The 15530-nt window shown below is 41.2% G+C and overlaps 2 protein-coding genes across 2 annotated transcripts; both read left to right on the forward strand.

Moving 5' to 3' along the window:
• The first annotated feature begins 991 nt into the window (after positions 1 to 991).
• On the forward strand, positions 992 to 6665 carry LOC112223039 (free fatty acid receptor 2). The gene is made up of 2 exons (XM_024385978.2): positions 992 to 1136; positions 4411 to 6665. The coding sequence occupies exon 2, from the start codon at positions 4412 to 4414 to the stop codon at positions 5417 to 5419; it is 1008 nt and encodes a 335-aa protein (XP_024241746.1). The 5' UTR covers positions 992 to 1136; position 4411; the 3' UTR covers positions 5420 to 6665.
• Positions 6666 to 8396: 1731 nt separating this feature from the next.
• Positions 8397 to 15075, forward strand: LOC112223038 (free fatty acid receptor 2). Its single transcript, XM_024385977.2, has 2 exons — positions 8397 to 8741; positions 12865 to 15075. The coding sequence occupies exon 2, from the start codon at positions 13112 to 13114 to the stop codon at positions 14159 to 14161; it is 1050 nt and encodes a 349-aa protein (XP_024241745.1). The 5' UTR covers positions 8397 to 8741; positions 12865 to 13111; the 3' UTR covers positions 14162 to 15075.
• The last annotated feature ends 455 nt before the right edge of the window (positions 15076 to 15530 follow it).

The raw sequence follows: 15530 nt of genomic DNA on the forward strand, positions 1-15530 counted from the left end.
TATATAATTCCTTGTTTATATAATTCCTATAGTTCCTGTTTATATAATTCCCAACTATCCATGCTCTTTCCTCCTCTCACCTTTTTACCTTTGCTTGTGGACTTCAGTGCATAGCACCTGTCTGTGACCAGGAAAAAAAACCTTTCCAAGCCAAACCTTCATATCATGACTACTAACCTATTATTACATTATTCAAACCAAAAGCTTACCTAGATTTGGAAGAGTTCCAGTGTTGGATAGTCATAGCCAACTAGCTAACATAGCATCACTCTCTGTTTGAGCCAGGTGTTTGAGTATGCTAATCTAGCTAGCTTAAGTGAAAGTGAAGTTAAAAAATATGAACAAATATAGCTAGCTAGTTCTCTCTCTCTTGCTTCTCTTTAATATTTGAATAAATACATATTTTCAAAACTGTTGAACTATTCTCTCTTTGAGTCAACTATTCACCACATGTTATGCACAGCTGTGCTAGCTAGCTGTATCTTATGCTCTCAGTACTAGATTCATTATCTGATCTCTTGATTGGGTGGACAACATGTCAGTTCATGCTGCAAGAGCTCTGATAGGTTGGAGGATGTCCTCCGGAAGTTGTCCTAATTACTGTGTAAGTCCATGGACAGGGTGAGAACCAAGAGACTCCTAGGTTTTGCATTGACGTCAAGGAAGCTAGCTGTCCTCCAGCTACACCATGGTGCACTGGTATTCATCCATAACCCTCATACTAACCCCAATTTTAAACCTCACTGTGACTACACACCTAACACATAATCCGTAACCCTAGCCTCAGCTTCCAGGCCTCACATCTTAACTCTAACCCTAAACCGAACCCTAAACCGAACTGTAATCTGAGTAAAGCTGTTGCATATCAACAGAGTTGCAGTTGAACGTTTTTTTTTTTTCCCAATAGTTTGAGCGTCTACAGACAGATCTGTTGTGGACTATTCAAATAAAGTGTGATCAAAATGGAGAGTCCCCCACCCTCCAAAAAAGGAACATGTGCAACTTCTTTCCTGTTTAGTACGTGACATGAAGTACGTTACATTGAGACATTACCATTAAAAGCACCGTTTATTTGAAGCCAAGCGTTTACTCACCATTTGACCAGGAGACGTTTGTGTGCGTGTTTGCTGACTAAGGTATGTACAGTGGAACTCTTGATGTCATGCTCCTTGTGCTATTATCAGGAGCTTTTATGTAAATGTTGGCAAAGTAGACAGACTACGCTTTTATATATTTCACAAGGAAGACATACTAAAACACAAAATACCTGTAAGCCTTTTGAAATCTGTTCAATCTAAGGTAAATATAAAATGCTTACCATGGATCTGGAATATATATATTTGAACATATGTGGGTAAGAACAGTTGTCACGGCATGTGTTCCAAGCATAGTGCACTCATACAGTACTGATTTCCATTGAGAAGATGGTACTTTTTATGACTTATTTAAGTGGAAGTTAAAAGTTGAATTTTTGCTTTAGGAATATATATAATATACAAATTTGCTGAGTAATCAAAAGTTGAATTTTTGCTTTAGGAATATATATAATATACAAATTTGCTGAGTAATCAACCTAAACACATCCGTTTCAGGAATGAGATGGTATAGGTATGTTCTGTGTCTGTACTACACTCTGTCTAAATTGTCATGGTTACTGCAAACTCTTAGTTTTTTTTGTCCTTTGGGAATGAGGGTGTGATGTTCCAGTCTAATGGCTGCTATCCCAATGGGCATCTCTGTCTCACCAATCACTCTCGGTAAAATGTTGTTATAAGTACCTCTGTAATAATGGGCTGCATTTAAAGTGAGGGGTTGTTTTAGGTGAGCATTGTTTATCATCATTGACCAGGTGAAACTCTCTGTTCCAACCCTGCACTAACACACCTTAACTAATCAAGGTCTTGGTGAGTAGTTGATCTGTTAAATACGGTGTTAGGGCTTTGCTGGCAGGAAAAAAGGTTGTGGACACAGTATTTTCCCAAAACCAGGGTTGGTGACCACTGCACTAGCACACTAGACCACCTCTCTGTATACTACACTTCGCGTCATGTTACTTTTCTTATCTTATCTTACTAAAGAAATAAGCTGTCAAGTGAATGTGGAACCTCAAACATTTACCCTGACATGAACAGCCACATGTCCAGTGCGTAGTGTTTTCTCATAACGAGCTACTGTACCTCCGCGGACCAAAACGCATCCGCTAGACAGCCGTTTTATCAGTTGAGGGTTAACAACACCTTGACGAGTCCCCAGCAACACCAGATAAACTAATAAAAGCCGGCTACCTCCTTCCTGCACGTGTATGTCTTGGCACCATTCCCTAGATGACTGAGGTGTGTTTTGAACATCTGAAGCCATGTTTCTTCTCTTGTTTATTGTAATTTAGATACCATATACCCTTCTGGAGAACTTAGGCTTCACATGACCCAATTTTGAATAATTATACCCTTCCTCCAAGGGTGCGTTTTAGCACAAATTGATTGCAAAAATAGTAAGTGTTGAGTCAGTGTTGGGAAAGAAAATGAGAAGTAGATGATCGTGTCAGTATCGCCCAAGGAATAGAAAAATAGGATCCAGTTCTCACAAGTCATTGGGTGGTGGAGTGGTCTACGGCACTGCATCTCAGTGCAAGAGGCATCACTACAGTCCCTGGTTTGATTCCAGGCTGTATCACATCCGACCGTGATTGGGAGTCCCATAGGGCGGCTCACAATTGGCCCAGTGCCGTCCGGGATAGGCCGTCATTGTAAATAAGATTTTGTTCTTAAATGATTTGCCTAGTTAAATAAAGGTTGCATTTAAAAAATACTGACCAATGGAAATGTATGAAGTGTAAAGAGCTATGAACTGATTAGGTTGATATTTGTGCAAATGTAGATGTAGCCTACACCTGACACACTAAAGTAAATGTAGCCTAGGTGAACTTGACAATATCTACAATTCAATTTGAATTAGATGCTATCTATCTGAAATGTGTTCCCAAATCCAACTCATTTAAAAATATCAACACCTGGGGACACATGAACATACACCTTAAAATGCTGCACTCCACATTTCAAAACCATAACGGTCGCATTAATGACCATAACAGAAATAGTACAAACGTTAATAGTGTCTGAGACCTCTTTCCAGTATTCACGCGATGGTCGTCTGTTCAAATCCAATGCACAATTCAGGCTTTATAAATGACACCTGAAGTTGTGTTCTGTTGTCCAGCTGCCTGTCACTGTAGTAGACAGTCAGAAGCGGTGCTGCTGTTTGCAAGACCCAGACATTTCCTTCACTGAATAAGCGTCAACCCCCAAGCGCTAGCCTTCCTCTGTAATATCAAATGATCATCAGATTTTTTTACTCATATTTATCAGTGAGATACATCAAGCTTCACTAGGTGGGCAACATCCACTGATTCCTTTTAAATGTATACAGATATATAATCCAGTGGCTAGTAAATTACACACAAAGCTATAGCCCCTTGCAATATTTATCTTTACTTCTCTTTTTTATAAATGTTTTATGTCAAAGGAATACAAGTCAACAGTAATTCGACCAGAGATTAAAATCCACAAATGTAATGAAATAGTCAAGTTTTAAGTTGTTGTTTTTTTACGAGTTCCAGGGGCAATACCTGTTCAAGACACCTGTGGCTGATGGTAATTACACATGCATAGGTCCATGCAGAGGTCATCCTTCATAACACTGCTAGCCCCAAAATATGTGACTGTAAGGGTTTATGGGGAACCAAATAAACCTTACTCTGTAGAAATTAAAATCATTCTTCAAATACCATCCTCATGGCTTACCAGCCACTGAACACTTGTGTCATGATGGGAGTATTATGTTGTTAGTTTGCTCCACCATGAATAGAAGGAAGCTTAGGGGTTCATGCGTGCGCTGGATATTAACACTGGGATTAGCCGCGAGGCATCTGGAAAACTCGAGGCTGGGAAGCACAAACAGACTGCTCCCTTTTTATTGTTGTGATGGGTACCTTGTTTGCCACAATTAATGGCTTCACTCCAAAGCATGCCACTGTGCCTACATCGGCATGGTCTTCCTAGTTTGGAAAGGGGGAAGGGTTTGCTAACAAGTCCCCTGCTTGAGGACCATTATGACATTGACGTTTGTCTACTGTAGAGAGTCCAACCATAGACATGCCATAGACTCAAATAAGCTCTTGTTAGACAGAATGACATGGCTTTGTTAACCAACTGCATCACAGCTATCCTTGTGACTGAATTCAGCCTTCGTGTGAAATTTTGCATACAAACTAGTGACACTCACTCCATTTTTATTTTATTGCTTCACACCTTCACTGACAAACTCTGCATATCCTGAAATGACCCCAGATTGAGTACCTGCATTAGCTAACACAAACATTAGCTCATTGTCTATATCCTTCCTCTTTTGCAGAATGTCTGAGAAGGAAGGCGTGGAAAGATACAGCCACAGCAGCCTGGTGCTTGTGGTCTACATCATCACCTTGCTGATTGGCTTCCCCGCCAATGTTGTGGCCTTTTACACCTTCAGCAAGAAGGTGAGGCAGAAAGCCATGCCCGTCGACATCCTGCTCCTCAACCTGACCATCTCGGACCTCATCTTCCTGCTCTTCTTGCCCTTCAAGATCAAAGAGGTGGCGGACAACATGAAATGGATCATGCCCCACTTTCTGTGTCCATTGACCAGCTTTGTCTTCTACACCACCATCTACAACAGCACCTTCTTTCTGACCGCAATCAGTGTCGAACGCTACCTGGGAGTGGCCTTTCCCATCAAGTACAAACTAAAAAGACGGCCTTTGTACGCCACGGTGGCTAGCGTCCTCTTCTGGGCAATCTCCATGGCGCACATTAGTATTGTCTACATCATTCAATATTTTGACTATTCCAACACCACCCGGACAGACCCTGTGAACCTGGACATGTGTTATGAGGATTTCACCCCGGAGCAGCTGCAAGTCCTGATACCTGTCCGTCTGGAGCTCTTCCTGGTTCTATTCTGTGTACCTTTCTTTATCTGCTGCTTCTGCTACATCAACTTCATCCGAATCCTCTCTCAGCTGCCCAGCATCAACCGCAAGAAGCGTCAGCGGGCCATCGGCCTTTCTCTTGGGACCCTGCTGGTGTTTATCGTCTGCTTCGCACCCTACAACTTGTCACACGTAGTGGGCTTTGTCAACTGGGAGAGTACCACTTGGCGGGTGGAAGCACTCTTGTCCAGTACCGTCAACGCCAGCCTGGACCCCATCATCTTTTACTTCTCCTCAGCGGCCCTCAGGTCTACCTTCCACCTCTTCATGAAGAACCTGGTGGAGAGGATGCAGCGGTTGTTCTTCTGCAATAAGGTCCTCTACTGCCCCCTGTTGTTCTGCTCCAGAACTCAGAAGGACAGCACACCAAGCACCAATGACAGCTCCTTATAGTGTACGTGTCAAACTCATACCACAGAGGACTGAATGTCTGCGGGTTTTCGCTCCTCCCTTGTACTTGAAGGATGAATTAAGGTCACTAATTAGTAAATTGCTCCCCTCACCTGGTTGTCTAGGTCTTAATTAAAAATTTAAAAATAAAACCTGCAGACACTAGCTCCTCCATGGAATGCGTTTGACACCCCTATTATAGTGTGTAGTCAAGCCATATGCTACACATGCTAAATGCTAGCCTGTTCGATGTATTTATTGCACTTAGGTTCTTATTGAAAAGACTGAGGACTTTGCTATCTGTCTTTATAAGTAGCCTATACATTAATCAGTGCCAGTCGGTGCCAATAAGGATGAGGGAGGATGCTACTTTTTTTAATGAGCATAGCCTTATTTCTTTTACAGAATATTGGATGACTGTCATTCATTTTCCATTCCCCCAGCCCAATGTAACATCGATAGTTTTGGGCTACTGTATGATAGTCAAATTTGACCTATACCCATCATGAGTTTGCAACAAACTAGCCTATGAATGAACATCTACAATGTAGGTGCAAAGGGTTGAGAGAATTTTGAGTAACCAAGGTGATTACTGCCTTGCACACTCTTGCTTGCATCTAGCTGACCAAGGGTGTAATCATTAGTCCAACATTTGCAAATGAGAGTTTCTATTGGACAAATTCAGGTATGTTTATCCCCTTTTTGTTCCATTTGCTTCTGTTTAAGAAACATTTTTCAACAGAATCGGCGGAATGAATACACCCCTGATCATACGAAAACAGTTCACTTTCAAAGCAGCCTTATGTAGACAGCATGATCACGTTGCTAGTTGTTTATATAATTCCTTGTTTATATAATTCCTATAGTTCCTGTTTATATAATTCCCAACTATCCATGCTCTTTCCTCCTCTCACCTTTTTACCTTTGCTTGTGGACTTCAGTGCATAGCACCTGTCTGTGACCAGGAAAAAAACCTTTCCAAGCCAAACCTTCATATCATGACTACTAACCTATTATTACATTATTCAAACCAAAAGCTTACCTAGATTTGGAAGAGTTCCAGTGTTGGATAGTCATAGCCAACTAGCTAACATAGCATCACTCTCTGTTTGAGCCAGGTGTTTGAGTATGCTAATCTAGCTAGCTTAAGTGAAAGTGAAGTTAAAAAATATGAACAAATATAGCTAGCTAGTTCTCTCTCTCTTGCTTCTCTTTAATATTTGAATAAATACATATTTTCAAAACTGTTGAACTATTCTCTCTTTGAGTCAACTATTCACCACATGTTATGCACAGCTGTGCTAGCTAGCTGTATCTTATGCTCTCAGTACTAGATTCATTATCTGATCTCTTGATTGGGTGGACAACATGTCAGTTCATGCTGCAAGAGCTCTGATAGGTTGGAGGATGTCCTCCGGAAGTTGTCCTAATTACTGTGTAAGTCCATGGACAGGGTGAGAACCAAGAGACTCCTAGGTTTTGCATTGACGTCAAGGAAGCTAGCTGTCCTCCAGCTACACCATGGTGCACTACAGAGTGCTGCTGAGGCTACTGTAAAACTTCATTGTGTGTTTTAATGAATTATTTGGTAACTTGAATATATTTAGTAAAGTTTTATCTAAACATGCAAACATTTTAAATTTTCCACTATTATCATTTTATGAAATTTACTGAGGAGCATGGTCCTCCCCTTCCTCATCTGAGGAGCCTTCACTGACATGAATGTATGTGTAGTATGCATTTATATGTGTATTTATAAGCTTTTGAAGGTTTTATATTATTTCTGTTCCCCTTTATGACTTTTTTTTTACTGATGACATTAAAATCTCTTTTTACATCATACTTCTGGGAATATTTGAAGTGATGCCTTGCCCCCCATGAAAATGTTTCTCAAAATGGGATACACAAACTTGCATAATACACTCTGATTGTCTGTGTCGGCTGTAGCTCTTGGGTTTTATAGATATGTGATTTCGTAATACTTTGAAGGGTTCTTCCAGTCATCAAAACAATGTAAAACAGGAAGTTGAGTTTCAGGCGTATTTACAGTGGGCTCCAAACGTGTGTAACTTTCTCACTCATCCTTATTCATGATTCATTCAGGACTATCTGTAATCATGGTAGCATCCACGTTAATGTAGAAGTGTTGAAACATATTCCATTCTCATTTACAATAAAAGTTAATCCAAAATGACACAATACATAATTTACCATTCATTTCTATTGGACACAAAATAATTTGAAACAAAACCAACAGCAAATGCTTCCGACAAGTTTGTAGAGTCACAATCTTGATGTAATCATTGTGTGCTAGGAATATGGGACCAAATACTTAACTTTTGACTACACATACTGTATAAGTGAATTAGTCCCAATACTTTTGCTCCCCTAGAATGGGGGGGGGCAAATGTACATAAAGTGCTGGAATTTCTAAACGGTTCACCCGATATGAATGAAAACACCCTAAATTGAAAGATGACAGTCTGCACTTTAACCTCATAGTCATTCTATCATTTCAAATCCATCCCCCCCAAACAAAGAAAAATGTCAACGTTCCGATACTTTTCGAGTTCACTGTATATCAAAATGGAATGTATTTATTATTTTACCACATGCTTTTCCCTACCTAATGATTGCCTCTGAATATCTAAAGTAAAGATACAATGCCCTCAAAGTATTCATACACCTGGACTTATTCCACATTTTGTTATTACAGCCTGAATTTGAAATGTCCCACCACCAATCACACTGACAATTATGATACACAAGTAGGACAACTAAATACATATTTTGACCACATTTGCTAGTATGAGTGGGTATTCTGTTGCGGGGTTTCCCACTGCAGTTAGCCTACAGAATGAAAGAATGAACTCTCACCCCCACAGTCAATGTTAAATTAGTCAAACTGGTATGGTAGCGAGGGAGGAGCAGTTATAGGCGGCTTATAATAGACGTGAGTCACTTTTCTTCCTCATATAGTGTTTTCTCCCTCCTCTCTTTCTCTCTTAATCAAGAGGCCAGATAACAGTCTACATCTATTAAGCAATAGAGCAGACAGGCTGGTTCCTCAAAGCCCTAAGACCATCCAGCTTCTATCGCAGGACAGTGTTACTACGGAAACCATGTTTGGAGTGCGCTGGTGATAGATATCAGCGGTGTTTATCTAATAATAATTTGCCTTTAACTGAGCTGGATGTTTAGATTCGGCTGTAAACAGCGTGGCTGGCTGTAGTCGATAGGCGGTCGGAGCTACAGAGGGAGGAATGAAGTAAAGAAGATCCAGACTCAATTGTCAGACCTGGCAGGATATCCACGGTGGAATAATGTAAGCTTTAATACTCTCTTTCTATTTTGGCTACTTCAAAAAATTCTAGTCAAGTTAGTTTTTCTGTCATTTACACATGATATATTGTAAGCCTACATGGAGAGTGAACACAGTGAATGAAATGCTTACTTGCAGGTTCACCTCTCGACAATGCAACATCAATAGAAAAAACAAGTAAGTGAATACAAAAGAGTAGTACAAATAAAAACAACAAACAAAAGAATAGTGTTTTAGCAAAAATATAATACAGAAAGCACTCACAAATTGAAGTTGGATATTTACAAGACTGGGAAATTGTGCAATGTCAATAATAAATAGACATTGTGCAGTAATAATAAATAAATAGTATTCCAGTAGCAGCAGTCATGGAGTGTGTGTGTGGCCGTGGAAAGTAGTTTGGGGGTGAGGGTGCTGAGATTTAAAATATTTAAAAAAATATATTTTTAAAAATTAATTCAGATTTTCAGGGGGCACCCTCAGCACACCTACTTCCCACGACTATGTACAGTACCATTCAAAAGTTTGACCACACTTACTCATTCAAGGGTTTTATTTTATTTTTTATATTTTCCACATTGTAGAATAATAGTGAAGACATCAAAACTATCAAATAACACATATGGAATCATGTAGTGACCAAAAAACAAATGATTTCAGACTCTTCAAAGTAGCCAATTTGATGACCGCTTCGCACACTCTTGGCATTCTCTCAACCAGCTTCGAGGTAATCACCTGGAATGCATTTCAATTAATAGGTGTGCCGTGTTAAAAGTGTATTTGTTGAATTTCTTTCCTTAATGAGTAGGAGCCAATCAGTTGCGCTGTGACAAGGTAGTGTTGGTATACAGAAGGTAGCCCTATTTGGTAAAAGAACAAGTCCATATTATGTCAAGAACAGCTCAAATAAGCAAAGGGGAATAACAGTCCATCATTTCTTTAAGATATGAAGGACAATCAATGCGGACCGCCACATGAAAGGAAGACCAAGAATTACCTCTGCTGCAGAGGATAAGTTCGTTACAGTTACCAGCCTTAGAAATTGCAACCCAAATAAAAGCTTCACAGAGTTCAAATAACAGACACATCTCAACTTTTCAGAGGAGACTGAGTGAATCAGGCCTTCATAGTCTAATTGCTGCAAAGAAACCACTACTAAAGGATACCAATAAGAAGAGACTTGCTTGGGCCAAAAAACATGAGCAATGGACATTAGACCGGTGGAAATCTGTCCTTTAGTCTGATGTGTCCAAATTTTAGATTTTTGGTTCCAACCGCTGTGTCTTTGTGAGACGCAGAGTAGGTGAACGGATGATCTCCGCATGGTTCCCACCGTATGGAGCATGGAGGAGGTGGTGTTATGATGTGATTCAAGGCACACTTAACCAGCATGGCTACCACATCATTCTGCACCGATAAGCCATCCCATCTGGTTTGCGCTTAGTGGGACTACCATATGTTTTTCAACAGAACAATGACCCTTAACACACCTCCAGGCTGTGTAAGGGCTATTTAACCAAGAAGGAGAATGATGGCGTGCTGCATCAGATGACCTGACCACAATCACCCGACCTCAACCCAATTGAGATGATTTGGGATGAGTTGGACTGCAGAGTTAAGGAAAAGCAGCTAACAAGTGCTCAGCATACATGGGAACTCCTTCAAGACTGCTGGAAAAGCATTTCAGGTGACTACCTCATAAAGCTGGTTGAGAGCATGCCAAGAGTGTACCAAGCTGTCATTAAGGCAAAGGTTGGCTACTTTGAAGATTCTCAAGCATGAAATATATTTTGATTTTAACACTTTTTTTTGCTTACTACATGATTCCATATGTGTTATTTCGTAGTTTTGATGTTGTCACTACTAATCTACAATGTATTAAATAGTACAAATATAGAAAAACCCTTGAATAGTACTTTATGTGTGTGAGTTTGAGCTTACGTGTGAGTGTGTAAGCATGTGTGGTGAGGTGTAGAGAGTCCGTGCAAGAGACCGTTGGTGTTCTAGCGGTCAGTCCCGGTCACAGTGGAATGGAATACTGTAGCTATCTATGGTAGAAAATGTACAAAACAATGTGAAGAGTTGGTAAAGAGGTCTGTGAGTTGATTGGACTTGCTGGCAATCCTCCACTGTCGTCATCATCTGCCAGTAAAAGTGTCAGTGAGGAATTTCCCATACGTACAGTATATTAGCTAGTCGTTGGTCCATACAACGAGGTAATGTTGGATTAATTGTCTCCTACGCTCATGCCTTACCTACAGTATATGCCTTATTACACTGCCCTTTATATGATGCTGGAAGTACATAGAGGGTAAGATAATACAATTCAGTTCAGTGCAGACATGCTATGATAACTCTCTCGAATGCTTGACCTGAGTAGCGACAGCCTCTCGGCACAAGGCTGGTGAACAAGACTATAGTAAGGGCTACTTGGTTGTGGCAGAATGAGTTATAGCTCTTTCTTAATTGTGAGTGTTGTGTTTAGGACTTCCCTTTGATGATGTCAGAGATGGTTTCATCCATTGTTGACCTATTGGAGATGTTTAAGAACAGGAAATTAAAACACTGTTGTACTAACAAGGATAAAGAATGGTAGCAGCTAAGACCATGCATTACCCCTTTGTGGACGTACGCGCCAATATATTTTACAAGCTGTTCTGTGTTTGTGTGTATAAGAAGTACAGGTTTCAATCCAATGATAAGACAATATTATAACTACGACACAGGAAGCAATAATGTTGTGTTGAGACTGTTTGTATACAGAACCATGTGCCAGACACACACATCCTGAGTCATCACATTAAACAAAACCCAGATGCCCATCAAATCTAATGGTATACAGTAAGTTCCCAACAGATACTGACCATATTGTCTCTCCGAGTGTTTGGTTTTATTGTAGTTATTTTGCATGAAATTCACATTAAAACTTCTTATGGGCAGGTGGGACAGTAGCTTCCCACCTGCTCAACATCCGGTGAAATTGCAGAGCGCCAAATTCAAAATACAGAAATAGTCCAATTAAGCATTCATAAAGGTACAAGTGTTATACATCGGCTTAAAGATGAACTTCTTGTTAATCCAGCTGCTGTGTCAGATTTCAAAAAGGCTTTAAGGCAAAAGCATACCATGCGATTCTCTGAGGACAGCGCCCAGCTTGCAAAAGCATACAAACATTTTACAACCAAGTAAAGGAATTTCAAAAGTCAGAAATAGCTATAAAATTAATCACTTACCTGATTAATTTTTTCTTCATATGGTTGCAGTCACAAGAGTCCATGTTACACAATAAATGTTTGTTTTGTTCGATAAAGTCCCTCTTTATGTCCCAAAAACTCATTTTGTTGGTGCGTTTTGTTCAGTAATCCACTGGCTCAAAGGTGGTCACGCCATGCAGAAGAAAACATCCTAATAGTACCGGTAAAGTTCGTCGAAATATGTCAAACAATGTTTATAATTAATCCTCAGATTGTCTATTGTCTAAATAATTGATAATTATTTCAACCGGGCAATAGCATCTTCAATAGAAAGGAAAAACAACGAACGGCGCACAATCGGCGCAAACCAGCTCTGCTTCTTTCTACAGCACTGAAAGAAAGGTCTCATTCTTCCTCGTTTTTCAGAATACAAGCCTGAAACAATGTCTGAAGACTGTTGACATCTAGTGGAAGCCATTGGAACTGAAATCTATGTCCTAACCCAACAGATACTGTATAGGCATTCAATAGATATCCCACTAGATATCCCACTTCCTGGATGGATTTTCCTCAGGTTTTCATCTGCTATATCAGTTCTGTTATACTCACAGACATTATTTTAATAATTTTGGAAACTTTAGAGTTTTCTATCCAATACTACCATGCATATGCATATCCTAGCTTCTGGGCCTGAGTAACAGGCAGTTTACATTGGGCACCTCATTCATCCAATATTCAAAATACTGCCCCCTACCCAAGAGAGGTTAATCTGAACCCTATTTCATCTGCTAGTATTGTATTGTGATTATTGAGCACATGGATGTTGTTTCAATTACACCCTCCACTTGGCATACTTAAAAGGGGTGAGTAACAAAAGGCATAAACTGTATTGTGCCGTGTGGTAATCTCTTTCTATCCTCTCTTGCCATCAGAGTCTTGGAGCCCATGAAGAGACGATGAGTTGGTTTTATTGTCAGGGACAGGAAAACCACGCTGTCTAACCGGGTTTGTTCCAGGCTGTTGACCCAATAAGCAGCATTCACCTCTGAAGCCTCAGACTGTCTGACAGATCAAGCCCTTTGCACTGCAACGTTTTCATCCCCCCAGACTGCACTGAGATGATGTGACAGATCTTTCTCCCTGTGCCTTCCAGTGACTGTACCCACCTCCAAGGCCACCATGCAGGAGTGCCACACTGCGCTGTGTCTGTCCGTCTACCTTGTCACCTTTTTGACGGGCCTCCCGGCCAATGCTGTGGCCTTCTACACCTTCAGCAAGAAGGTAAGACAAAAACCCACACCTATCGACATCCTGCTCCTCAACCTGACCATCTCGGACCTCCTCTTCCTGCTCTTCCTGCCCTTCAAGATGCAGGAAGTCACGGACGATATGACCTGGAGTCTACCCTACATCCTCTGTCCTTTATCTGGCTTCTTCTTCTACATGACCATCTACGTTAGCACCTTATTCCTGACAGCGGTCAGTGTGGAGCGCTACCTGGGCGTGGCCTTCCCCATCCAGCACTCGCTGAAGCGCCGGCCCCTGTATGCCGTGGTGGCCAGTGTATTTATCTGGGTCTTCTCCATCCTCCACCTGAGCATTGTCGTCATCATGCCCTACTACAACCCACCGCAAGACTCCCTCAGTTCCACAACCAACTCTTCCAACATCTACGAATTCTCCAACGTCTCCAACGTGCTCATTAGTGACAGCGACAACATTGTGTCTTCCAGGAATGTGTGCTATGAGGACTTCAGCAAGAAGCAACTGGCGATCCTCCTGCCTGTGCGTCTGGAGCTCTGCCTGGTACTATTCTGTGTACCTTTCCTCATCTGCAGCTTCTGCTACATCAACTTCATCCGTATCCTCTCCGGCCTGCCCCACATTGGGCGTCGCAGACGCCTCCGTGCTATCGGCCTGGCTCTGGGGACACTGCTGGTGTTTGCCTTCTGCTTCGGACCCTACAACGTCTCCCACATTGTGGGCTTTATAACCAGGAAGAACCCCGACTGGAGGGACATGGCCTTGCTCTGCAGCACCTTCAACGCCTGCCTGGACCCCTTTATCTTCTACTTCTCCTCCTCGGCCGTCAGAGGGACCCTAGGGAGTATGCTGCAGGGGGCCAGAATCAAGCTGGCCAAGTGTCACATTCACTGGTCCCCTTGGAAGGGAATGAGCGAGCCTCAGATAGATAAGGGACCCAAACAAGCAGAGATGAATGCTATCTGAAGCTAATTGAATAGGGCCTGTATTAACTGAAATGAGATGTTGTGCTCTCCATGCCTAGAGGCAAGATATGAGTGCTCTGATGTTTATGTTTTTTACATGTGAGACGGGAGAGACTGTCATTTACTGTATATGCGTCTCTGTTTGATCATTGGCGGGCAAACTTCCTACTTAGATTAGAGACAGGATATGGGAGATACGGAGCCTGCCTTCCTCCTGAGAGACACAAAACAAGGGCTCACAATAGGGAGTTACTGCCTTGCTGCAGATAGCTGGAATCAAGTGCAGTCATTGCCAATTATGTATTATAAGTACACACCTACTGTGACATGAAATACATTTGAGAGTATATTTGTTGTATAGGGTTGCCTGATAAGATTGTAAAACAGAACAGAAAAGTATCATTGATTAGCAGGTGAAGTGTTTATTTCAACATTGAAAATTGTATTTCACAAGGTTGAAGCCCATTTACACAACTAGGAGCAGTTTGATGATGATGTCAACTGTAGAGAACATCAGCTCTAACATCTGAGAGACACATCAGAACAACATCTCTCAGCACTGAGAGATAAGCATCTCAAACAAGTGTCACAGTAGTATCGCATATGGTTGAAAAGGAACGATGATACAGTATGCACTGTGTGTGCTAGCTATTCAATTGAATCTGAGCACTGAGCAGAGTTGGTGTGTGTGTGTGTGTGTGTGTGTGTGTGTGTGTGTGTGTTTTTGTGTGCAAGCATGAGCACACATGCATAAGTGAGGGATTTTGTGTGTACTTGTGATTCATTGTGTCCATAGATTACTACTATTGGCTTTGTAAAATGAATGTGGACTCACTGTCCCATTTTGTATACACCTCTAACATCTGGGACCTTCATTGTTTGATTCTGGGACCAAATAAAAATATTGATGTTGAAATAAAAGCATGTTCATTTCGTGAATTACAGGAACAAAAATACTATAATAGTTGAACAGCATTGAATAGGTTACATAATTACAAGCAAAACGTTTGGCAATGGCATACTTGGACATAATCAGATTGTTGTGGAACCCTGGTTCTTGCTACTTTTTTGGACAATATGTACTCTATGTACAATATGACAGCCATCCCTTCAGAGATACTTCCCAATACCGTGTAACTCATGATACTTGATGAGCCTCTCAAATGTTTACACAGAGACTATAGTCACTGATAAGGTATCATGGGTGGTGCATGTATACTATACAGCCAGCTGCTGTACAGTACCTGTAACACGAGCAAGGAAAGCCCACACCACCAACATAAACCCATAGATTCAATACTTTCACGCCAGGAAGTGTCTTGACTTTATTTAATCCGGTTATTCAGGGATTACGCTCCAACAGAGGTTGA

Source organism: Oncorhynchus tshawytscha, linkage group LG23, assembly GCF_018296145.1.
Source record: "Oncorhynchus tshawytscha isolate Ot180627B linkage group LG23, Otsh_v2.0, whole genome shotgun sequence".
Lineage (NCBI taxonomy): Eukaryota > Metazoa > Chordata > Actinopteri > Salmoniformes > Salmonidae > Oncorhynchus > Oncorhynchus tshawytscha.